Raw genomic sequence first — 27,381 nt, forward strand, 5'->3', positions numbered from 1 at the left:
GATTTAAAAAAAATGTATTAACACCACAGGCTCCACTACCTCACGGAAGAAACATGTAACCCACTTTATATCCCATTTTACTTCCCATCAAAACAGCCAACATTTCTGGATGATTTTTCTACCGGTCTTTTACATGAAAAGAACACATTTCACATTGTTTTGGAATGAATTTCCCCTTTAAAGCAAGGGAAATTTGAAATTTGAACCTTTTCCAACATGAAAAGCACAGCTCAGATCATGACTCAATAAGTTATCCCCAAGAATAAGACTGGGGAATTGTACATTCTCACATTTTTAAGCAATGAAAAGAGTCATTTGTGATTTGCACTACAGTACGTCAATGCCAACACACATTGGGCAGCCATTTTTCCTTTCTGTTAAATTAACTGCCATATAAAAATGCACATTAGAGCATTTCCCACATCAAAGAAACAATTCCATTTTAAATAATACACATTTTTAGAGAGTGAGCTGAAGGGAAGAGAGAGAGGGGGGGGGCAAGCCTTTTAAGAGAAAGGGGCTCCTCTGAGTGTGGAACGATACTGGAGGAGTTTGGTCTTGTGTGGTCCCTGCTTCCCCTTTCTCTCTCTCTCTCACTCTGCCTAAGCCTATGAGCTGGCTAGGGCCCTTAGCTTACAGCACACCCTGAGCTTTTAAAAGGCTGGGCTGGAGGTCTGAGGAGGTACACTCTCCTCTCCTTCTGAGTGCTGTGTGGGTCGGTGGGACAGCTTTTCCATCCTCCAGGCCAGTGATGCAGGCATCACCACAACGCTGGGCCTTCAGGCTGCTCCCTCTCCTCCTGGCCTCTCGCCTGCTTGCCGTTACCGGGAGTATTGTCACAGCTGAAGGTGAGGATTCAGGACCCAGCAGTTTCTTTGTCCCTGCCGGTAATATTACCAGTGGTCTGGGTGGACGGGCGGGTGGGGCTCACAGCTAACCTCAGCCGTGGTTAGTCTCACAGCTAACCTCAGCCGTGGTTTGTCTCACAGGTATTTTACCCTGATGACGACAGCTTGCCTGTTAAATTATTGCATCTGAGCTCCTAGTCTGTGAGGCTGTCCTTTTCTTTTTACATTGTTAAAGTTATCTCACATGCTTAGGCTTGGTTCGTCTCACAGGTAACCTCAGCTGAGGTTCGTAAGTAATTGTGGTCAGGTGTGTGAGTGGAGAGAAAGAAAGTGTGTGTCTCTGTGTGTGTGTGTCAGATCCAGCTAAAGTAAATTGTTATGACACAACGGGATGGATGGACTGTTTGTCTTTCCGTTGTTTTTGTGTGCAGTCTTCCTCACACCATCAGGACTGCTGCCACTATTCTGAGACATCAAGGTGTTTCTTAACTGGTTTTGTCCTTTTTGATGCCTCCTCAGAACCCAAGTCCCCTAGGAAAAATGTTGTCTCAACTGTAACGTGCTTTTGTGTTTTTGTTTTCATATAGAGGAGCTGGAGAAAGAGAGGGACCCAGCCTATTGGAATGCTCAGGCCAAAGAGACACTCCAAGCCGCGCTGAGACTCCGCCCCCGAGCGCACCGCGCCAAGAACATCATCCTCTTCCTGGGGGACGGTAAAGAGGCAGAACCATAGACATACGATAACCAGATGGTGTTTATGTAAAGCACGGCATTATCTGGCACTGCAGAGCACAGCCACTTTACTATCTAGCACAGGGATTTCTTTGTCAATTACAGGAGTTACACTGGAGCAATACTGTTGGATAAATAATTGGAATTGTAGTTATTGAGGCTCAGGCGTGCATCCAACGAATGTGGTTTAAAGAGAGTAGAGCGGCTTTGCGATGCACGCTTAGAGGGACACAAGGTCTCAGTGTTTTTGTCATTGGCTGACAGAATTTCTACTCTGCATGAAAGGTCTATTTTGTGATATTTATGGGGATGTTCTTCTTCTCCTTCTTCTCCTTCTTTTTCTTCTCCTTCTCCTTCTTCTTCTTCTCCTCCTCTTCCTTCTTCTTCTTATTCTTCTTATTATTCTTCTTCGTATTCTTCTTCTTCTTCTTCTCCTTCTTCTCCTTCTTCTCCTTCTTCTTCTCCTTCTTCTTCTCCTTCTTCTTCTCCTTCTTCTTCATGAGTCACTTACATTGCCAATTGAGTCATTTAGCAGACGCTCTTATCCAGAGTTAGTGCATTCATCTTAATTAAAACAGCTAGGTGAGACATCCACATATCACAAGCACATTACAGTCACAGCAAATACAATTTTTCCTCAATAAAGTAGACATTAGCAAAGTCAGAACTAGTCTGAAATGAAGAGTAATGTAAGTGTCAGGGGAGGATTATTTCGCTACACTCACATTAACATCTGCTAACCATGTGTATGTGACAAATAACAATTTGATTTGATTTGATTTTTATTTTAGATACTTTTTGAAGAGGTTTCAGATGTTTTCAGAAGATGGGCAGGGACTCTGTTGTACTAGCTTCAGGGGAAGCTGGTTGCATCATGAAGGGGGACAGGACAGAGAAGAGCTTGGACTGGGCTGAGCGGGAGGGCCAAGAGACCAGAGGTGGCAGAACGGAGTGCTCGGGCTGGGGTGTAGGGTTTGAGCATAGCCTGAAGCTAGGGAGGGGAAGTTCCTCGTGCTGTTCCGTAGGCAAGTACCATGGTCTTATAGTGTATGCGAGCTTGGAGCCAGTGGAATGTGCGGAGAAGCAGGGTGACATGGGAAGGTTGAACACCAGGCGGGCTGCAGAGTTCTGGATAAGTCGCAGGGGTTTGATGGCACACGCAGGGAGCCCAGCGAGTTGCAGTAGTCCGGATGGGAGATGACAAGTGACTGAACTAGGACCTGATCCATTTCCTGTCTGACGTAGGGTTGTACTCTACGAACGTTGTAGAGCATGAACCTGCAGGAGCGAGTCACTGTTTGGATGTTTTCAGAGAACGACAGGGTGTTGTCCAGGGTCACGCCAAGGTTCTTAGTTAAGCCCTTTTGTAAGGAAAAACTCATTATGATTGGCTGGGACTGGCTCCCCAGTGGGTCGGTCTGGCTTCCAAGTGGGTGGGCCTATGCCCTCCCAGGCCAACATATGGCTTCGCCCCTGCCCAGTCATGTCAAATCCATGAATTAGGGCCTAATTTATGTATGTATGTCTTGTGAAATCCATTAATTAGGGCCTAATTTATTTATTTACATCTTTATATGAACTTTAATTCAGATATTTTAAATGGTTGTATGTTGTGTCTATATTTTTGTTCAGTATAAATAGAATTGTATCAATATAAGAGGCTTCTCAATTAAAAACTTGAGAAAATACATTGTGTTAGGTCTTAGAACACATTAATGAGGGTGGATGACATCATTGTCATCTCATTGGTCACTCAGGAATGGGTGTGTCCACTGTGTCTGCGGCTCGCATCCTGAGGGGTCAGATGGAAGGAAGGTCGGGAGAGGAGACAGTGCTCGCCATGGATGCCTTTCCGTACCTCGCGCTCTCTAAGGTCGGATGGAACCCTGCTCTATTCTCACCCTAAACCCCTCACTATGCATCCATTCAATTCACTCAGTCCTTGGTTTCATTTCAGGAAGATGTTTTGCATGCTCTGTTCTCTTGACGTGTTGTATCTTGTCGTTTTTCCAACCTACTACAGCTCAGCTCTTGGTGTTGTTGTAAGAAAATGTTACACAGCTTAATTAAGTTGAATTTGACATTTAAAATGAAAATGCAACCATAACCATTATGGTGAAAGCAGGAAACACAGAATTTAGGTCTATGGTCAGATAGAAGTTAGCCAAACATAATTCCAGAATCTTTTCATTCTCCATTGAATTCTACACATTTGGATAAGAATTTCCGGTCTCTTCGATGTCCATTCCAGCTTAGCTCACATTCATCAGATAAGGTGCACTGAATGGCAACCAAAATAATGTAGTTACAGGGACTCAATGACCCTTCCTTTTTTTATGTTTCCTTAAGATTCCAACCCAAGATAGACTGCAAAGTTGTACGTTATCTCATAAACTAGTGTTTAAGAGTCAAGAAGAGACTTCGGACTTTGGACATTAGTAGCTATTGCAGCTTAGCTGTTACGCAAAGAGCTCCAAGCCTCTTGGCGAGGTTCCTAGGTGTTGGGGAAAGGTTGTTCCAGTACTTATGTATCACTATCATTTGAGTGTGTATGTGTTTGTTTTGTGCCATACAGACATACAGTGTTGATAAGCAGGTAGCAGACAGCGCTAGCACAGCTACAGCGTACCACTGCGGAGTGAAGGCTAACGCTAAGACAGTGGGCCTTAGCGCCAATGCAGTGGCCTACGAGTGCAACACCACGTTTGGGAATGAAGTGTACTCCGTGCTACATCGTGCCAAAACACAAGGTATGGTGTACCGCAACACACACACACTCATTTTATACAGACAAGCACAAACACACACACACACACACACACACACACACACACACACACACACACACACACACACACACACACACACACACACACACACACACACACACACACACACACACACACACACACACACACACACACACACATGCTCACTTACACAACCCATTCAAAGCCACCCCATACACATTCCATTGCACAATTGACCCTTCGCTAAGTCCCGCCCCAACATTTTGGAAAACCAATCGCAACGCTCCGGTGGATAGCAACTGTCGCTAACCTGTTTTGTGTTTGTAGCTATAGTATCGGAGTCGTTGGAGTCAACACTCTCAATTCTGACTCCAATTTGACAAGACTAGACCAAAATGAGATAACAATAACTACAGCTGCAATGTCAGCATAGGCATGGCCAACCTGTTTAGACGATGTCTGGTATATCATCAAAAGTAATTCATCTCAGCACATTTTTTGGACTCATTCAGCAGTTTTTTACCTGATTAAGTTGAATACTATTGAAAAGATAAGTTGAAAATGATGCTGTCGCTGCTTCCTGTCCGTCCCTTGTGATAAATAGACAGTACAGTTTTAAAGTTTCCAAATCACTAACCAGTATGCAGAAACAGTTTGTGATACATTGAAACCTAAACATAAAATGTACTATCTACATATACACTCCCCTACATACATGTAAGCAACAACTTTCACTTTGTCTCTATACTCCAGCATTTTGGATTTCAGATGTTTTAATATGAGGCGACAGTACAGAATGTCACCTTTTATTTGAGGGAATTTTCATACATATCTGTGCGACCTTTAGAATTGAATGCACTTGATGTATCTGGTCCCCCCATTTGAGGGTGTCATAAGTATGTGGACAAATTCACTTACGGTGTTTCAAAGTAGTAAAAAAGTGTATTTGGTCAAACGTTTATTTGGTCCTATATTCTTGGCAACATCAAGCTTGTGATTTTACAAACTCGTTTGGATGTATTTGCAGTTTGTTTTGTTTGTGTTTCAGATTATTTTGTGCCCAATAAGAATGAATGGTAAATAATGTACTGTGTCATTACGGAGTCACTTTTATTGTAAATAAGAATATAATGTGTTTCTGAACACTTCTACATTCATGTGGATGCTACCACGGTTACGGAAAATCATGAAGGAAATGTGAATAATGATGAGTGAAAAAGTTACTGATATGGTATGATATTTATACCTCGTAACTTTCAATTTAACCTTTTACTGCGGTGGGCTAAATGAAGGGGAAAGAAAGGGGATATCTAGTCAGTTGTACAACTGAATGCATTCAACTGAAATGTGTCTTCTGCATTTAACCCAAAGCCTCTGAATCAGAGAGTGGAGGAAGGCTGCCCTAATCGACATTCACATCTTTGGCGTGTGGGGAACAGGGGGCTAATTGCCTTGCTCAGGAGTAGAACAACAGAGTTTTAACTTGTCAGCTTGGGGCTTTGATCCAGCATCCTTTTGATTACTGGCTCAACACGCCTAACCACAGGGCTACCTGCCACCAGAGTCACATGGAGTGTTTCTTGGTAGTCTTAAACAAATCTACTTTGAAACAAAAGTATACACCTCACACACATAGTTATGGACTTTTAAAAAATAAGATACTTGTACCATGTCAGATATTACATTTACATTTACATTTAAGTCATTTAGCAGACGCTCTTATCCAGACCGACTTACAAATTGGTGCATTCACCTTATGACATCCAGTGGAACAGTCACTTTACAATAGTGCATCTAAATCTTAAAGGGGGGGAATACTTATCCTATCCTAGGTATTCCTTAAAGAGGTGGAGTTTCAGGTGTCTCCGGAAGGTGGTGATTGACTCCGCTGTCCTGGCGTCGTGAGGGAGTTTGTTCCACCATTGGGGGGCCAGAGCAGCGAACAGTTTTGACTGGGCTGAGCGGGAGCTGTACTTCCTCAGTGGTAGGGAGGCGAGCAGGCCAGAGGTGGATGAACGCAGTGCCCTTGTTTGGGTGTAGGGCCTGATCAGAGCCTGGAGGTACTGAGGTGCCGTTCCCCTCACAGCTCCGTAGGCAAGCACCATGGTCTTGTAGCGGATGCGAGCTTCAACTGGAAGCCAGTGGAGAGAACGGAGGAGCGGGGTGACGTGAGAGAACTTGGGAAGGTTGAACACCAGACGGGCTGCGGCGTTCTGGATGAGTTGAAGGGGTTTAATGGCACAGGCAGGATATAGAGTTTGCATCCCAATATTACCTTTCATATACATCACAGAAGACTGAAATATAACAAAACTGTTTGACATAGAAACACACAATTTTCGCAGTAAAAAAATAATGATTTTATCTTTATTAATTATGAATTTCTAAAATATAATAGTAACATTTCACACATGAGGCTGAAGGGGCCGCTTTTGGGCATAGACTTTGGGAAAGGGTTATGAAGACAGTATAACAGGTAACTGCCAAAAAAGGGAAGCACTTGAGTAAATGAGAGATACCAAGTACAATATACTGAAAGCACGGGCTTCCACACATGGTCAATTAAAAAAAATGCTGGGCAGGACATTATTTTGTCTACCATGGCTATGCCACTATAGGATGACAATGCCCCCATCCACAGGGCACGAGAGGTACCTGAATGCTTTAACGAGCATGGTAACAATGTAAACCATATGCCAATGCTGTCTCAGTCACCAGATCTCAACCCGATTTAACACTACTGGGAGATTCTGGAACGGTGCCTGAGACAGCGTTTTCCACCACCGTTAAAAAAAACATTCAAATGATGGAATTTATTGTGGACAGACACTCTATGAGTTCTTCAATAGAGTTCCAGACACTCTATGAGTTCTTCAATAGAGTTCCAGACACTCTATGAGTTCTTCAACAGAGTTCCAGACACTCTATGAGTTCTTCAACAGAGTTCCAGACACTCTATGAGTTCTTCAACAGAGTTCCAGACACTCTATGAGTTCTTCAACAGAGTTCCAGACACTCTATGAGTTCTTCAACAGAGTTCCAGACACTCTGAGTTCTTCAATAGAGTTCCAGACACTCTGAGTTCTTCAATAGAGTTCCAGACACTCTGAGTTCTTCAATAGAGTTCCAGACACTCTATGAGTTCTTCAATAGAGTTCCAGAATCTATGCCAAGGTGCATTGACGCTGTTCTGGCTTGTGGTTGCCCAAGACCCTATAAGGACACTTTATGTTGGTGTTTCCTTTATTTTGGCAGTTACCTGTATGTTAACCACAAATTATTGCCGCAATTACAGTAACAGTCAAATGTTTGGACACACCTACTCATTCAAGGGTTTTTCTTTATTTTTTACTATTTTCTACATTGTAGAATAATATCAAAGACATCAAAACTATGAAATAACACATATGGAATCATGTAGTAACCAAAAATGTGTTAAACAAATCAAAATATATTCTGTAAATGAGAATATTCAAAGTAGCCACTCCTTGCCTTGATGACAGCTTTGCACACTCTTGGCATTATCTCAACCAGCTTAATGAGGTCGCCACCAGGAATGCATTTCAATTGGCAGGTGTGCCTTGTTAAAAGTTAATTTGTGGAATTGTTCCCTCTTAATGCATTTGAGCCAATCAGTTGTGTTGTGACAAGGTAGGGGTGGTATATAGAAGATAGCCCTATTTGGTAAAATACCAAATCCATATTACAGCAAGAACAGCTCAAACAAGCAAAGAGAATTGACAGTACATCATTACTTTAATAATAATAATAATAATAATATATGCCATTTAACAGACGCTTTTATCCAAAGCGACTTACAGTCATGTGTGCATACATTCTACGTATGGGTGGTCCCGGGAATCGAACCCACTACCCTGGCGTTACAAGCGCCATGCTCTACCAACTGAGCTACAAAAGGACCACACTTTAAGACATGAAGGTCAGTCAATATGGAAAATTTGTGGACTTCGCAAAAACCATCAAGTGCAATGATGAAACTGGCACTCATGAGGACCGCCACAGAAAAGGACGACCCAGAGTTACCTCTGCTGCAGAGGATAAGTTCACATATCAACATCAACTGTTCTGAGGAGACTGTGTGAATCAGGACTTCATGGTCAAATTGCGGCAAAGAAACCACAACTAAAGGACACCAATAAGAAGAAGAGACTTTCTTGGGCCAAGAAACAAGAGCAATGAACATTAGACCAGTGGAACTCTGTCCTTTGGTCTGATGAGTCCAAATTTGTGATTTGATTTTTTGTTTCCAACTACTCCCCCCCCCCCCAAAAGAAAAAAAAATATATATATATATATATATTGTGAGACACAGAGTAGGTGAACGGATGATCTCTGCATGTGTGGTTCCCACCGTAAAGCATGGAGGAGGAGGTGTGATGGTTTTGCGGGTGCTTTGCTGTTTACACTGTCAGTGATTTATTTAGAATTCAAGGCACACTTAACCAGCATGGATACCACGGCGTTCTGCAGTGATACGTCATCCCATCTGGTTTGCGCTTAGTGGGACTATCATTTGTTTTTCAACATGACTCAAAACCCACTTTCAGGCTGTGTAAGGGTTATTTGACCAAGAAGGAGGGTGATGGAGTGCTGCATCAGATGACCTGGCCTCCACAATCAACCCAATTGAGATGATTTGAGATGGGTTGGACTGCAGAGTGAAGGAAAAGAGGCAGTGGTTTAAAGTACTTAAGTAAAAATACTTCAAAGTACTACTTAATAAGGAAGCTGCGAATTTTCGCAGCTTTTTGTTAAAAATCGCGCAACATTTCAGCGCCCTGCTACTCATGCCAGGAATATAGTATATGCATATGATTAGTATGTGTGGATAGAAAACACTCAGACGTTTCTGAAACTGGTTAAATCACGGCTGTGACTATAACAGAACGTGTGTTTCATCGAAAAGTGCAGGAAAATCTGATCACTGAAAATGGAAAAATATATCCATGCGCAACTTCAACCAATTGTTAAAAGTGACCCCCATTAAATGGAGCCGAGGTTGCAATACCTACAGCTTCCACACGATGTCAACAGTCTTGTCATTTGCCTACAATTTTTTTATTGGTCAAACAGACACAGGGCAGAACAGTTCTTCCAGTCTCCGACCGAATATTTTGGTTGAGATTTACCCGCACATTATTTCCAGACGCACAGCTATAGAATATAATTCGCCTCGTGATCAATTTGATCGCTTATTAACGTTTACTAATACCTATAGTTGCATTACAAAAGTATTTCGAAGTGTTTTGTGAAAGTTTAACGTCAACTTTTTTAATTGAAAAAAATGACGTTACGTTAAAAAAAGCTATTTTTTTCGTTGATCACACACTCTTCATAGATCGATATCTAGGCTATATATGGACCGATTTAATCGAAAAAAAGACCCAATAGTGATTATGGGACATCTAGGAGTGCCAACAAAGAAGATGGTCAAAGGTCATGAATGTTTTATATTTTATTTGTGCGATTTGTGTAGCGCCGACTATGCTAATTATTTTGTTTATGTCCCCTGTGGGTCTTTTGGGGTGTTACATGCTATCAGATAATAGCTTCTCATGCTTTCGCCGAAAAGCATTTTACAAATCTTACTTGGTGGATAGATTCACAACGAGTGTAGCTTTAATTCACTACCTTGAATGTGTATTTTAATGTAAGTTTAATGACAGTTTGAGTTTTATCAAAAACTATAGGTGGCGCTCTGAAACTCCGCTGAGTGATGTTCCTGCCAGGGAACTGTATTCTGCTACATCCTTAAGAAGTTTTAACTAGGTTTTCGGGGTATCTGTACTTTACTATTTATATTTTTGACAACTTTTACTTCACTACATTCCTAATGAAAATAATGTACTTTTTACTCCATACATTTTCCATGACACCTAAAAGTTATCATTACATTTTGAATGCTTAGAGGGAAATATATATTTTTAACATTTAAAAATAGATGGGCCGTCTGGTTTGCTTAATATAAGGAATTGGAAATGATTTATACTTTGACTTTTGTACACCACTGTTTTTAGCAATTACATTTACTTTTGATACTTAAGTATATTTAAAACTAAATACTTTTATACTTTTACACAAGTAATATTTTACTGGGTGACTTTCACTTTTACTTGTGTCATTTTCTATTAAGGTATCTTTACTTTTTCTTAAGTTTGACAATTGAGTACTTTTTCTACCACTGGAATGCAGCCAAGAAAGCATATGTGGGAACTCCTTCAAGACTGTTAGAAAAGCATTCCAGGTGAAGCTGGTTGAGAGAATGTCAAGAGTGTGCAAAGCTGTCATCAAGACAAAGGGTGGCTACTTTAAAGAATCTAAAATATATTTAAAATTGTTTAACACTTTCTTGGATACTACATGATCCCATAAGTGTTATTTCATAGTGTTGATGTCTTTCGTAGTGTTGATGTTCTACAATGTAGAAAATTGTAAAAACAAAGAAAAACCCTTGAATGAGTATGTGTCCAAACTTTGACTGGTACTTTATATAAATTGTGTGTTTCACTAGCTTAATTACCATTTAAAGAGTTAAAAAATGCTATTTTGCTAAATTTAACTGGGCGCTCTAGAAAGAGCTCCCATAGTGACTGTGCAGCAGCCCATTCATTCCACTTCTCTAGTTAGTGTGTGCCTGCACCCTAATGATCTGGGTAATTGATTAGCAATACACATGGAGCCTTCTTACAATCTCTACTTACCAAAATGTTCAAGGATAATCAGTAACCTACGTCTAGCTGCCTAGACAGGGCTTTTGGAGTCACCTCCGACTCTCGGTTGTCCAGAAAATGATGCGAAGTTGCATTGTTTGTTAGCTGGTTAGCTAGCTCTCAGTCTTGGTCTTGTCTTAGTCTCAGTGTCTCAATGACCACCATTGCTAACGCTAGCTAGTCAGTTAATATAACTTGTTTTCTCCAAATGCATGTTAGCTAGCTAAATTAGCCAACGTTATATTATAAATACAACTCTCATCTACTGTTGACAGCAGGATAGGATTTTTGATGACTAATTAGTTCCAAATTTGGTTAGTAGCTTTGACTGCATGCTGACAATGCATTCAGAGCCATTTAAGACCCATAGCCAGACTACAAACTTCATTTTACCAGGTTTATTTGACCAATTTTGCCATCAAACAGTTTTAATGACAGTTCAACAAAAGCGAGTCTCCAGATTAGCAAGGGGTAGTTTGTTGTATGATTTCATTGTAAAAAACACAGTTTGAGTTCATCGACAGGGGTTTTCTCCAGTAGGTCCAAAGGGTCATTGAAATGGTTGATTGAGGTAGCAGCAGTAACAAAAGGGGGCAGGGCTTACAAATGGTCAAGGTTCACTATCATTATATATATATATTGTATCCACACCCTCACACACTCCACCATAGATAGATAGATGAGGATGATAGGATTGTAAGGTTATCTAAAGTGCAATGTTCTCAACTCATTATCTACTGTGTCTGGGAGTAAAACGATAATCTGATATTAAGTGACTCTTAAAGGCCCAGTGCAGTCAAAATTATATATTTTCCTGTGTTGTATATTATATTTTACAACAGCGGATGAAACTAACACTGCAAAACTGTGAACAAATTCCTCATAGTTGCTGTTTGAAAATAAAATGGACACAGGACCTTCTAATCAGCAGGTTAGCTTGGGTGGGAGTTTCGGCTTTCCATGGTGACATCACCATGTGGTAAGTTGGTTAATAGACCAATAACAAAAATAGTTCCAAACCTCTCTGCCAATAACAGCTCGTGTTCCCTTTTCCCATCCCCACTCAGACCACTCCCAGGCAGTTGTAGCACATTTCTTGCTTGAGAAATAGTTTTTTGCTAAAAACCATTTTTTGCCCATTTTAATGGAAATCTATTACTGTAAGGTACTTAATTGTTACACAAAAAGTATTTGATATTGATATAAAATGGCTGCATTGGGCCTTTAAGACCCATAACCCTTATACTTGTTAATCATTGATTCTTATATTTACGGCCGGGATTCATTCCAAAACAGATTAAGAACCTGCACACAATAAAATACTTTTAAACGCAATTTCCCAGACATCTGTGGACATTGAGTTGATAGTAACCATGCTGTAGATGTAGACTCACAAAGAAATCAGTTTGTGAACGGCAGGTAGCCTAGTGGTTGGCTAGTAACCAAAGGTTGCTAGTTCCAAACACTGAGCCGACTATGTGAAAATTCTGTTGCTCCTGTTAGTCACTAAGAATAAGAGCGTCTATATAAAATGTTTGTATGCCTCAATATAATTGAATAGATGAGTACCATTGTAGAATCAGTTGTTTTTGTGTCTGTCAGTGAATAGTGTGTGCATGTCTAGGGTGTGGAAGTGTGTCCTAATATGAACAATGTACACCTCTATGTTTGTCAATGGGATATGTGTTCCAGGGAAGTCAGTGGGCATCGTGACCACCACTCGTGTACAGCATGCCTCTCCTGCTGCCGCCTATGCCCACTCAGTGAGCCGCAGCTGGTACAGCGATGCTGACATTCCCTCTAGTGCCCGCCGACAGGGCTGTGTTGATATTGCCACACAGCTGGTGACCAACGTTGACATTGATGTACGTCTCCATGAAGGTCTTTTATTGGTATCACAGTCTATAATAACTATCATCTCATGTAATTGCTTTTCACTGCAGTATTTCCCAAACCTGGTCCTAACCCACTGGGCACAGATGTCAGTTCAACGTTCAACGTCTATTTTTGATTTTTTGATTGAAATTGACAAAATAATTCACCCATGTCATTGTATTTAGGTTAAACGTTGAGTGAAAAAAAATAAAACACAATTCCCTTACGTAGATTTTATTTTTAAATACAAAAATGTTTCCACGTTGATTCAATGTCATCACATTGGCTTTTTTTTGGTTGAAATTATGTAGAATCATCATTAATCCCAACCAATGGTTTGCCCAGTGGGAAGAGTCCCAAAGGCATGCAGATTTTAGTTTTGGGCCCTAGCACTCAACAAGGACAGATTTTAGTTTTGGGGCCTAGCACTCAAAACAAGGACAGATTTTAGTGTTGGGGCCTAGCACTCAAAAGAAGGACAGATTTTAGTGTTGGGGCCTAGCACTCAAAACAAGGACAGATTTTAGTTTTGGGGCCTAGCACTCAACAAGGACAGATTTTAGTTTTGGGGCCTAGCACTCAACACAAGGACAGATTTTAGTTTTGGGGCCTAGCACTCAACAAGGACAGATTTTAGTTTTGGGGCCTAGCACTCAACAAGGACAGATTTTAGTTTTGGGGCCTAGCACTTTTTTAGTTTTGGGCCCTAGCACTCAACAAGGACAGATTTTAGTTTTGGGGCCTAGCACTCAACAAGGACAGATTTTAGTTTTGGGGCCTAGCACTCAACAAGGACAGATTTTAGTTTTGGGCCCTAGCACTCAACAGATTTTAGTTTTGAGCACTCAACAAGGACAGATTTTAGTTTTGGGCCCTAGCACTCAACAAGGACAGATTTTAGTTTTGGGCCCTAGCACTCAACAAGGACAGATTTTAGTTTTGGGCCCTAGCACTCAACAAGGACAGATTTTAGTTTTGGGCCCTAGCACTCAACAAGGACAGATTTTAGTTTTGGGCCCTAGCACTCAACAAGGACAGATTTTAGTTTTGGGGCTTAGCACTCAACAAGGACAGAGAGAGTATTTTTTTGAAACTGCACTGTCGGTTAGAGGCTCGTAAGTAAGCATTTCACTGTAAGGTGAAACACCTGTTGTATTCGGCGCATGTGCCTAATACAATTTGATTTGAGAGGGAGAGAAAATAAAATAAACACAATCTGGGGAAATCAGTTCCCCCTGTGGTAAAAGTAATCAACATCAAGTATTTGACCTGATTTAGTTGTGTTAGTTCAAGGGCAAACAAACTGAAATATGCACACCTTTAGGTCCCCAGGACCAGGATTGGGACATACTGTACTACTTACTGTGTGTGGAATGTACACAGTAATATGAAGTATCTTTCTGGTGCATCAGGTTATCCTGGGTGGGGGGCGGATGTATATGACACCAAAGGGAACTCCAGACCCTGAGTACCCCACTTCCTCGTCCCGGAAAGGGGATCGGAAAGATAAGAGGAACCTCATTGACGTCTGGATGAAGGCCCAGCAGGTACACATTGATAATGTCTGTTGTTGGTCATATTGAGGGGATATTGTATGAGCTTTTACACCTAAGGATGTGTTAGTGTTCTGGAACCCCAAATAACTGTGTTAGTGTTCTGGAACCTGTTGTCTGTTAGAACCCCACAGAACTGTGTTAGTGTTCTGGAACCTGTTGTCTGTTAGAACCCCACAGAAATGTGTTAGTGTTCTGGAACCTGTTGTCTGTTAGAACCCCACAGAACTGTGTTAGTGTTCTGGAACCTGTTGTCTGTTAGAACCCCACAGAACTGTGTTAGTGTTCTGGAACCTGTTGTCTGTTTGAACCCCACAGAAATGTGTTAGTGTTCTGGAAGCTGAACCCCACAGAACTTCAGCCAGTTCCCTTATGAAAGTGGCAAAATAATTTTCATGTTCATTCGGGCACACAACGTAAAACTAATTGCAACAGATTTTTTTTTGCAATGGAAAACTTAAATGAGCATTACTAATTGTATTAGTCACGTACACATATTTTGCAGATGTTATCGCAGGTGCAGTGAAATGCTTGTATTTTTAAAAAAATCTCCAGCAGTGCAGTAATACCTAAAAATGCAAAATAATACCGCAAATCCCAAAAACGTAAATAAAGATATTAATAAATATCAGAATGAGCAATTTCAGAGTCGGGAATATCAATATATAGTGCATTCTGAAAGTATTCACACCCTTGACTTTTTCCACGTTTTGCTGTATTACAGCCTGCATTTAAAATTGGTTAAATTGAGATTTTTGTGACACTGGCCTACCTACAATACCCCATAAGGCCAAAGTGGAATTATATTTTCAGAATTTTCTTACAATTAATTAAAAATGAAAAGCTGAAATGTCTTGAGTCAATCAGTATTCAACCCCTTTGTTATGGTAAGCCTAAATAAGTTCAGGAGAAAAACATGTCTTTAAGCCTTTGAGCATGGTGGAGTTATTAATTACAATTTATATGGTGTATCAATCAGCACAAAGATATAGGCATACTTCCTAACTCAGTTGCCAGAGAGGAAGGAAACCGCTCAGGGATTTCACCATGGTGACTTTAAAACAGAGTTTATTGGCTGCGACAGGATAAAACTGAGGATGGATCAACAACATTGTAGTTACTCCACAATACTAACCTTATTGACAGAGTGAAAAGAAGGAATATTACAAAACATGCAGCCTGCTTGCAACAAGGCAATAAAGTACTACTGCAAAAAAGGTGGCAAAGAAATTAACTTAATGTCCTGAATACAAAGCTTTATTTTGGGGCAAATTCAACACAACTCATCACAGAGTACCACTCTTCATATCGTCAAGCATGGTGGTGGCTGCATCATGTTATGGGTATGCTTGTCATCGACAAATGGAGGGAGTTTTTTAGGATAAAAAGAAAATGAATAGAGCTGAGCACAGGAAAAATCATAGAGGAAAACTTGGTTCAGTCTTGTAGTCCTTCTGTAGCACAGTTGGTAGAGCATGGCGCTTGTAACGCCAGGGTAGTGGGTTCGATTCCTGGGACCACCCATACGTAGAATGTATGCACACATGACTGTAAGTCGCTTTGGATAAAATCGTCTGCTAAATGGCGTATATTATTATTATTATTATTTCCAACCAACACTGGGAGACAAATTCACCTTTCATCAGGACAATAACGTAAAACACAAGGCCAAATATACACTGGAGTTCCTTACCATGACGAATTGAAAGTTCTGAGAGGCCCAGTTACAGTTTTGACTTAAATCTGCTTGAAAATCTATGGCAAGACTTGAAAATGGCTGTCTAGCAATGATCAACAACTGACTTGACAGACCATGCAAATATTGTTCAATCCAGATGTGCAAAGCTCTGACTCTTAAAGACTCAGCTGTATTCACTGCCAAAGGTGATTCTTAGATGTATTGACTCAGTGGTGGTGAATACTGATGTAAATGAGATATTTATGTATGTTTCACTTTGTAATTATGGGATATATATATATATAAATATATATGGGTGAGAAGAAATAGTATTTAATGAATTTTGAATTCAGCCTGTAACACAACAAAATATGGAGTAAGTCAAGGGGTATGGATATTGTCTGAAGGCATGGTGTGTATAGGGGGTATGAACTGTATATGAATAGAAAAGGTGTGTACAGCAGTAGTTAAATAGGATGAGCCATGACTAGAATACAGTATCATACATATGGAATGGGTAAAACAGTACGCAAACATTATTACTGACCCGTGTTCCATTATTAAAGTGACCAGTGTTCCATTATTAAAGTGACCAGTGTTCCATTATTAAAAGGGACCAGTGTTCCATTATTATAGTGACCAGTGTTCCATTATTAAAAGGGACCAGTGTTCCATTGTTAAAGTGACCAGTGTTCCATTATAAAAAGTGACCAGTGTTCCATTATAAAAAGGGACCAGTGTTCCATTATTAAAAGGGACCAGTGTTCCATTATTAAAGTGACCAGTGTTCCATTATTAAAAGGGACCAGTGTTCCATTGTTAAAGTGACCAGTGTTCCATTATTAAAGTGACCAGTGTTCCATTATTAAAAGGGACCAGTGTTCCATTGTTAAAGTGACCAGTGTTCCATTATAAAAAGGGACCAGTGTTCCATTATAAAAAGGGACCAGTGTTCCATTATTAAAGTGACCAGTGTTCCATTATTAAAAGGGACCAGTGTTCCATTGTTAAAGTGACCAGTGTTCCATTGTTAAAGTGACCAGTGTTCCGTTATTAAAAGGGACCAGTGTTCCATTAGTGTTCCATTATTAAGAGGGACCAGTGTTCCATTATTAAAAGGGACCAGTGTTCCGTTATTAAAGTGACCAGTGTTCCATTAGTGTTCCATTATTAAGAGGGACCAGTGTTCCATTATTAAAAGGGACCAGTGTTCCGTTATTAAAGTGACCAGTGTTCCATTATTAAAGTGACCCGTGTTCCATTATTAAAAGGGACCAGTGTTCCATTATTAAAGTGACCAGTGTTCCATTATTAAAAGGGCCAGTGTTCTGTTATTAAAGTGACCAGTGTTCCGTTATTAAAAGTGACCAGTGTTCCATTATTAAAGTGACCAGTGTTCCATTATTAAAGTGACCAGTGTTCCATTATTAAAAGGGCCAGTGTTCTGTTATTAAAGTGACCAGTGTTCCGTTATTAAAAGTGACCAGTGTTCCATTATTAAAGTGACCAGTGTTCCATTATTAAAGTGACCAGTGTTCCATTATTAAAAGGGACCAGTGTTCCGTTATTAAAGTGACCAGTGTTCCATTATTAAAGTGACCAGTGTTCCGTTATTAAAAGGGACCAGTGTTCCGTTATTAAAAGGGACCAGTGTTCCGTTATTAAAGTGACCAGTGTTCCATTAGTGTTCCATTATTAAAGTGACCAGTGTTCCATTATTAAAAGGGACCAGTGTTCCATTATTAAAGTGACCAGTGTTCCATTATTAAAGTGACCCGTGTTCCATTATTAAAAGGGACCAGTGTTCCGTTATTAAAAGGGACCAGTGTTCCGTTATTAAAGTGACCAGAGTTCCATGTCTATGTACGTAGGGCAGCAGTCTCTAAGGTGCAGGATTGAGTACCAGGTGGTAGCCGGCTAGTAACATTGATTAAGTCCAGGTTGATATCCTGTTCCAGTCTGTTTTTCTTCCATTTGTTACCCGCTGAACATGAGCCAGGCGTAATTTAGAGCTTAGGGCTGTATTTATTTACTACTTAATTGCCAGTAAAATTGTTAGGTGTAATTAATGTTGCGGTACCTCATGACGTCAATGTAAAGCTATGAATCAAACTGTGTCCTCTGTGATTGTCTGTGTTTCAGCACAAGAGTTCCCAGTATGTTTGGCACAGGAAGCAGTTTGACGAGATAAATGTAAAGACTACTGACCGTCTCCTGGGTAAGTTGTTTAAAAAAATATATATCTACATTCTGTATAAATGGGCACACACACACACACACACACACACACACACACACACACACACACACACACACACACACACACACACACACACACACACACACACACACACACACACACACACACACACACAGAGGCGGCTGGTGGGAGGAGCTATAGGAGGATGTAACGTCTGGAATGGAATAAATGGAACGGAGTCAAACGTGGTTTCCATGGTTTCCATATGTTTGATATGTTTTATACCGTTATGTATTTTTTCTCTCCATTCCAGCCATTACAAATGTCTTCCTATAGCTCCTCCCACCATGTATTTTTTCTCTCCATTCCAGCCATTCCAAATGTCTTCCTATAGCTCCTCCCACCATGTATTTTTTCTCTCCATTCCAGCCATTACAAATGTCTTCCTATAGCTCCTCCCACCATGTATTTTTTCTCTCCATTCCAGCCATTCCAAATGTCTTCCTATAGCTCCTCCCACCATGTATTTTTTCTCTCCATTCCAGCCATTCCAAATGTCTTCCTATAGCTCCTCCCACCATGTATTTTTTCTCTCCATTCCAGCCATTCCAAATGTCTTCCTATAGCTCCTCCCACCATGCTTTTTTTCCTCCCACCTTCCTATGTATTTTTTCTCTCCATTCCAGCCATTCCAAATGTCTTCCTATAGCTCCTCCCACCATGTATTTTTTCTCTCCATTCCAGTTATGTCTTCCTATAGCTCCTCCCACCATGTATTTTTTTCTCTCCATTCCAGCCATTCCAAATGTCTTCCTATAGCTCCTCCCACCATGTATTTTTTCTCTCCATTCCAGCCATTCCAAATGTCTTCCTATAGCTCCTCCCACCATGTATTTTTTCTCTCCATTCCAGCCATTCCAAATGTCTTCCTATAGCTCCTCCCACCATGTATTTTTTCTCTCCATTCCAGCCATTCCAAATGTCTTCCTATAGCTCCTCCCACCATGTATTTTTTCTCTCCATTCCAGCCATTCCAAATGTCTTCCTATAGCTCCTCCCACCAGCCTCCTCTACGTCGCACACACCCTACACACAGCCACACGTACTATCATACACACTCACAAACATTCCCTCAGCCGTTAGTGTATGTGTTATCAGGTGTTGGTGTTATATACTGGATACCAGGCCATTCTATAGCCTAAGTAATGAATGATAAGACTGTTACTGAAGTTTGGTCTGAGTATTGATGATTTCCTAATATGGATGATGTACACGGGAGGGGGGGGGGTGAGCTTGAGTTTGTTACCAAAAGGTGAACTGCGTTCCCAACATTGTGATCTCTCTTTTATTACTTTCTTCCTCCCTCTTTCTTTCCTTCTTGTGGCGGCAGGTCTCTTTGAGCCAAAGGACATGCGGTTTGAGGTTTTCCGGAATGCCACACGTGACCCGTCCATCGTCGAGATGACAGAGAAAGCCATTCAGATCCTCAGCAAGAACCCCAAAGGCTACTTCCTCTTTGTGGAAGATGAGTACCTTATATTTAAAACCCAAAGGCTACTTCCTCTTTGTAGAAGATGAGTACCTTTATTTAAAACCCAAAGGCTACTTCCTCTTTGTAGAAGATGAGTACCTTTATTTAAAACCCAAAGGCTACTTCCTCTTTGTAAAAGATTCTTTGTAGAAGATGAGTACCTTTATTTAAAACCCAAAGGCTACTTCCTCTTTGTAGAAGATTCTTTGTAGAAGATGAGTACCTTTATTTAAAACCCAAAGGCTACTTCCTCTTTGTAGAAGATGAGTACCTTTATTTAAAACCCAAAGGCTACTTCCTCTTTGTAGAAGATGAGTACCTTTATTTAAAACCCAAAGGCTACTTCCTCTTTGTAGAAGATGAGTACCTTTATTTAAAACCCAAAGGCTACTTCCTCTTTGTAAAAGATTCTTTGTAGAAGATGAGTACCTTTATTTAAAACCCAAAGGCTACTTCCTCTTTGTAGAAGATTCTTTGTAGAAGATGAGTACCTTTATTTAAAACCCAAAGGCTACATCCTCTTTGTAAAAGATTCTTTGTAGAAGATGAGTACCTTTATTTAAAACCCAAAGGCTACTTCCTCTTTGTAGAAGATGAGTACCTTTATTTAAAACCCAACGGCTACTTCCTCTTTGTAGAAGATGAGTACCTTTATTTAAAACCCAAAGGCTACTTCCTCTTTGTAGAAGATGAGTACCTTTATTTAAAACCCAAAGGCTACTTCCTCTTTGTAGAAGATGAGTACCTTTATTTAAAACCCAAAGGCTACTTCCTCTTTGTAAAATATTATTTGTAAAACATGAGTACCTTTATTTAAACACATACTGTAGCATGGGCTACTATTACATATACAACAAGAACTGCAAAGATATTTTTTTTTACCCAGGCTGCATCCTGTTTTGCATTTATGATATTGTAATTTTTGACAGCAATTACTGACAGCAATTACTGACAGCTGTGGTTGTATTGACAGCTGTGGTTGTATTGACAGCTGTGATTGTAATGGCAGCTGTGGTTGTATTGACAGCTATGGTTGTAATGGCAGCTGTGGTTGTATTGACAGCTGTGGTTGCATTGTCAGCTGTGGTTGTATTGACAGCTGTGGTTGTAATGACAGCTGTAGTTGTAATGTCAGCTGTGGTTGCATTGTCAACTGTGGTTGCATTGTCAACTGTGGTTGCATTGTCAGCTGTGGTTGCATTGTCAGCTGTGGTTGCATTGTCAGCTGTGGTTGCATTGTCAACTGTGGTTGCATTGTCAGCTGTGGTTGTAATGACAGCTGTGGTTGTAATGGCAGCTGTGGTTGCATTGTCAGCTGTGGTTGTAATGGCAGCTGTGGTTGCAATGTCAGCTGTGGTTGTAATGTCAGCTGTGGTTGCATTGTCAGCTGTGGTTGTAATGGTAGCTGTGGTTGTAATGTCAGCTGTGGTTGTAATGACAGCTGTGGTTGCATTGTCAGCTGTGGTTGTAATGGCAGCTGTGGTTGTAATGTCAGCTGTGGTTGTAATGACAGCTGTGATTGTGCGTTTGTAACAGCAGCTGTAGTTGCATTGACAGCTGTGGTTGCATTGTCAGCTGTGGTTGCATTGTCAACTGTGGTTGCATTGTCAGCTGTGGTTGCATTGTCAGCTGTGGTTGTATTGACAGCTGTGGTTGCATTGTCAACTGTGGTTGCATTGTCAGCTGTGGTTGTGGTTGTATTGACAGCTATGGTTGTGCTTGTATTGTCAGCTGTGGTTGTATTGACAGCTATGGTTGCATTGTCAGCTGTGGTTGTAATGGCAGCTGTGGTTGTAATGACAGCTGTGGTTGTATTGACAGCTATGGTTGTATTGGCAGCTGTGGTTGTATTGGCAGCTGTGGTTGTAATGTCAGCTGTGGTTGTAATGACAGCTGTGATTGTGCGTTTGTAACAGCAGCTGTAGTTGCATTGACAGCTGTGGTTGCATTGTCAACTGTGGTTGCATTGTCAGCTGTGGTTGTAATGGCAGCTGTGGTTGTAATGGCAGCTGTAGTTGTATTGACAGCTGTGGTTGCATTGTCAACTGTGGTTGCATTGTCAGCTGTGGTTGTAATGGCAGCTGTGGTTGTAATGACAGCTGTAGTTGTATTGACAGCTGTAGTTGCATTGTCAGCTGTGGTTGTAGTGGCAGCAGAATTGTTTTTTGTTAGTTAACAAAGTGAAATTCTACTTGATTTTAAAACAATATTGTTCAAGAGGGGTCAAGTCCTAAACTTGAGATAGGCTACTTAAATGTTCACACAATTTTCACATTTAATGATTCATGCAGATGTGTTTGTTGTGAGGATCACAAGTTAGGATTCAATGATAAAGGAGTAGAAATATGTCAATTTTTAGGACACACTCAGTCTTAAAGGTCCTCCCCTTCTTGAGTCGATCATCAACTCAGTCTGAGTTGTGTTGTGTTGTTCTTGTTTTACGAGGGAGAATTGACCATGGGCACCATGATGGCATTGCCAAGCTGGCGCTGACTGAGGCTGTGATGTTTGACCGGGCGGTGCAACGAGCCTCCCGGCTCACCAGAGAATCAGACACCCTCACTGTCGTAACCGCAGACCACTCCCACGTCTTCACCTTCGGAGGAAACACCCCCCGCGGAAACCCCATTTTTGGTACGACCCAAAACAGTCGTAGTCCCATGTGTGTTACAGATATACATGCTACTATTATAGGAGATCCTCAAGGATCGCAAGGTTGTCCTACAATGTACACTGTCCTGTAAGGGTGCAATGTCATATATTTTTGTGTCCAGCACATAATGTAATGTTCACCGTCATGTTATGTCAACCATTTTGTGTCAGGTTTGGCACACAAGAAGGCAGATGATAGGATGCCATTCACTAGCATCCTGTATGCCAACGGTCCTGGTTATGTACATGTGAATGGAACGAGAGGAAACATCACATTGGTGGATTACTGTAAGTGTACTACAACTATTAAAGTAATACGCATGTGAATTGTGTGTGTGTGTGTGTGTGTGTGTGTGTGTGTGTGTGTGTGTGTGTGTGTGTGTGTGTGTGTGTGTGTGTGTGTGTGTGTGTGTGTGTGTGTGTGTGTGTGTGTGTGTGTGTGTGTGTGTGTGTGTGTGTGTGTGTGTGTGTGTGTGTTTACATGCATGTACATACAGTTGAAGTCAGAAGTTTACATACATCTCAGCCAAATACATTTAAACTCAGTTTTTCACAATTCCTGACATTTAATCCACGTAAACATTACTAGTTTTAGGTCAGTTAGGATTACCACTTTATTTTAAGAATGTGAAATGTCAGAATAATAGTAGAGATAATTATTTATTTCCGTTTTTATTTCTTTCATCACATTCCCAGTGGGTCAGACGTTTACATACACTCAATTAGTATTTGGTAGCATTGCCTTTAAATTGCTTAACTTGGGTCAAATGTTCCGGGTAGCCTTCCACAAGCTTCAATAAATTGGGTGAATTTTGGCCCATTCCTCCTGACAGAGCTGGTGTAACTGAGTCAGGATTGTAGGCCTCCTTGCTCGCACACACTTCTTCAGTTCTGCCCACCAATTTTCTATAGGATTGAGGTCAGGGCTTTGTGATGGCCACTCCAATACCTTGACTTTGTTGTCCTTAAGCCATGTTGCCACAACTTTGGAAGTATGCTTGGAGTCATTGTCCATTTGGAAGACCCATTTGCAACCAAGCTTTAACTTCCTGACTGATGTCTTGAGATTTTGCTTCAATATATCCACATAATTTTCCTGCCTCATGATGCCATCCATTTTGTGAAGTGCAACAGTCACTCCTACAGCAAAGCACCCACACAACATCATGCAGCCACCCCCAGTGCTTCACGGTTGGGATGGTGTTCTTCGGCTTCCAAACATAACGATGGTCATTATGGCCAAACAGTTCTATTTTTGTTTCATCAGACCAGAGGACATTTCTCCAAAAAGTATGATATTTTCCCCATGTGCAGTTGCAAACCGTAGTCTGGCTTTTTAATGGCGGTTTTGGAACAGTGGTTTCTTCCTTGCTGAGCGGCCTTTCAGGTTATGTCGATATAGGACTCGTTTTACTCTATACTTTTATATATACTTTTGTACCTGTTTCCTCCAGCATCTTCACAAGGTCCTTTGCTGTTGTTCTGGGATTGATTTGCACCAAAGTATGTTCATCTCTAGGAGACGTCTTCTTCCTGAGCAGTATGACAGCTGCGTGGTCCCATGGTGTTTATACTATTATTTGTACAGATGGAAATTGCTCCCAAGGATGAACCTGACTTGGGCTAACAGACAAACACACATGCAACCAACATTCTATCCCTGCCAGGGAACCAACATTCTATCCCTGCCAGGGGACCAACATTCTATCCCTGCCAGGGGACCAACATTCTATCCCTGCCAGGGGACCAACATTCTATCTCTGCCACTCGACCAACATTCTATCCCTGCCAGGGGACCAACATTCTATCTCTGCCAGGGGACCAACATTCTATCCCTGCCAGGGGACCAACATTCTATCCCTGCCAGGGGACCAACATTCTATCTCTGCCAGGGGACCAACATTCTATCCCTGCCAGGGGACCAACATTCTATCCCTGCCAGGGGACCAACATTCTATCTCTGCCACTCGACCAACATTCTATCCCTGCCACTCGACCAACATTCTATCCCTGCCAGGGGACCAACATTCTATCCCTGCCAGGGAACCAACATTCTATCCCTGCCAGGGGACCAACATTCTATCCCTGCCAGGGGACCAACATTCTATCTCTGCCACTCGACCAACATTCTATCCCTGCCAGGGGACCAACATTCTATCTCTGCCACGCGACCAACATTCTATCCCTGCCAGGGGACCAACATTCTATCCCTGCCAGGGGACCAACATTCTATCTCTGCCACTCGACCAACATTCTATCCCTGCCAGGGAACCAACATTCTATCCCTGCCAGGGAACCAACATTCTATCCCTGCCAGGGGACCAACATTCTATCCCTGCCAGGGGACCAACATTCTATCCCTGCCAGGGGACCAACATTCTATCCCTGCCAGGGGACCAACATTCTATCCCTGCCAGGAGACCAACATTCTATCCCTGCCAGGAGACCAACATTCTATCCCTGCCAGGAGACCAACATTCTATCTCTGCCATGCGACCAACATTTTATCTATGCCAAATGACCAACATTAATTCTCTGTGAAGGGACGAGACATCAACTTTTCTGATCCAAGCAAAATCATGCAACAATATTATTATCATGGATATATCCAATTAAATGTCAATAGAAAAGCTACGAAGAAAGAGGAAAATGTAGTGTTTTCTGCCCTTCCAGCTGTAGAGTGTGTAGCTTTATTTGGCATGTTTTGTTAGACATAGCAAACAATGATTTTGCATTGATGAAAGTATTTGTTTTTTTGTCCTAGAAGAATTAAATAGTATGGACTTACTTATAAAAAATAAAATGCAGAACACATTACAGGCATCACCAGCATATGTAAATTAAGTGACAGTGCAGCTTTTGTGATTGGACAGACAGCAGTCTAGGCGTGGTTATTGTCCCCGTTTCACACGGGCTATTTTGCCACTGTGTTTCTGGGGCTAACTTCAAAAAGTCGGTCCTAACCCTGCTCCGGAGCAGGGCCAGCTAGCCCTGGGCTAACGTTGGTGCTAGCCCACTTACAACGTTCAAGTGTGAACACTCGCTTAGCCCCGGGCTAAAATCTCCCTTAGCTCAGGCTCTCAGGAGGCTCTTAGCCCAGGGCTAAAATCTCCCTTAGCTCAGGCTCTCAGGAGGCTCTTAGCCCAGGGCTAAAATCTCCCTTAGCTCAGGCTCTCAGGAGGCTCTTAGCCCCGGGCTAAAATCTCCCTTAGCTCAGGCTCTCAGGAGGCTCTTAGCCCAGGGCTAAGGTGCGGTGCGGTGTAAACTCGCCTTGTATGTGTTTATAAACATGTAGACAAATTGGGCTTTAACCACTACCTCTCTGGTTCTCAGACGATGAAGAGTACATGCAGCAGGCTGCAGTCCCTCTGGACTCTGAGACCCACGGCGGGGAGGACGTGGCCATCTACGCCAAAGGCCCCATGGCCCACCTCTTTCACGGGGTCAAAGAGCAGAACTATATCGCCCACGCCATGGCCTACGCAGCCTGCATTCCACCCTACACGGACTGCCCACCACATCCACCCGCCTCAACCGGACACACACACACCCTCTCTGGGCTGCTTCTCTGTCTGGCTAGCCTCCTCTGGATCCTGTTCAGATGACGACACACAATCCGACCATCATGGGTACAGTGTCCATATTAGGACAGTTACCGGTCCATAAAAGTTGTGCCGGAGATGGTGGAAACGGGATAGTTCTAGGTTGTCTATTTTGGAGAAGTGTCTAGATTGCTACGTCATATTGCACTGCAGCAATTTCTAACCATCCTCATAAGGTTCTAAATGGAACATGTAAGGTGCTATAAAGATCATTTTCTGAAGGTTCTATAAAGAACTGTTAAGAAAGATTCTACATAGCACCAAAACCGGGTTCCGCTATGCTTATACAACTCTGTTTGGGACTTTATGGAGAATGGTTCTATAACTAACCTTTCACAGTCTGAAAGGTTCTTTATAGAACCTTTATGGAGAATGGTTCTATAACTAACCTTTCAAAATCCGAAAGGTTCTTTGTAGATCCTTTTGAAGAAACATAAAGGGTATTTTAATCTGATCAGCCATATTATATTGTTAAAATTCCATCTGTGTAATTTTTGTGTTACTTGACAAGTAGAATCAAGTGAGCTACCTCTGGAACATCCGGGAGTAGTCAACCGTTCACAATTGACACAAGGTCATACGCGAGTCTTTCACAAGACACCGTCACCGGCCACAGTCATATATAATATGTAACGGAATAACACGACACTGGAATTACACTCTTACTCACGGTTGCACAAAAACAGCTATGACTAAAACCACGGTCCAAAATATTCACCAGCCACTAAAAGAGCTATGACTAAAACCACGGTCCAAAATAGTCACACAAGCCACTAAAAGAGCAAAGAATCCTGTAAAGAACCATTGAAGAGCTCAAAGGGTTATTGGAGTCATTACGGTTCCACTTATAACCATCCCAAAGAACCCCTTGAGGAACCCTCATGTTTTAGTGTGTACAATATTAATGTGGTTTGTAGTGAAACTGGAAAACAGGAAACCTGGAATGTCACCAAGATGTATTTCCTAGTAGAGGTAGGCCTTACGATAAACTCCAAAGAGATGGGGTCTGTATATTTTATTTGCAATCACTATAGCTGGACTAAGACAATAAGATGACTGGTAACTAAAGAAGATGTAGTGGCTCAAGTAGTATGGTCACATATCTAAATTGTTACTATGGCAATTTAAAATGGATCTGACCATAGCTCAAATAATCCTAAATACTAAATCTAGAGATGTTTTTATGTTAAATGCACATGTTTAGTATTAAAAACATGTCTTTGCTTCGA

The 27,381-nt window shown here is 41.4% G+C and overlaps 1 protein-coding gene across 1 annotated transcript; it reads left to right on the forward strand.

The window, feature by feature from the left end:
- Positions 1 to 703: 703 nt before the first annotated feature.
- Positions 704 to 27,381, forward strand: alpi.1 (alkaline phosphatase, intestinal, tandem duplicate 1). Its single transcript, XM_046292310.1, has 11 exons — positions 704 to 848; positions 1,436 to 1,561; positions 3,338 to 3,453; positions 4,156 to 4,330; positions 12,754 to 12,926; positions 14,349 to 14,483; positions 18,310 to 18,385; positions 19,758 to 19,892; positions 22,341 to 22,532; positions 22,722 to 22,838; positions 25,884 to 27,381. The coding sequence occupies exons 1-11, from the start codon at positions 752 to 754 to the stop codon at positions 26,153 to 26,155; spliced, it is 1,614 nt and encodes a 537-aa protein (XP_046148266.1). The 5' UTR covers positions 704 to 751; the 3' UTR covers positions 26,156 to 27,381.

Source organism: Oncorhynchus gorbuscha, linkage group LG02, assembly GCF_021184085.1.
Source record: "Oncorhynchus gorbuscha isolate QuinsamMale2020 ecotype Even-year linkage group LG02, OgorEven_v1.0, whole genome shotgun sequence".
NCBI lineage: Eukaryota > Metazoa > Chordata > Actinopteri > Salmoniformes > Salmonidae > Oncorhynchus > Oncorhynchus gorbuscha.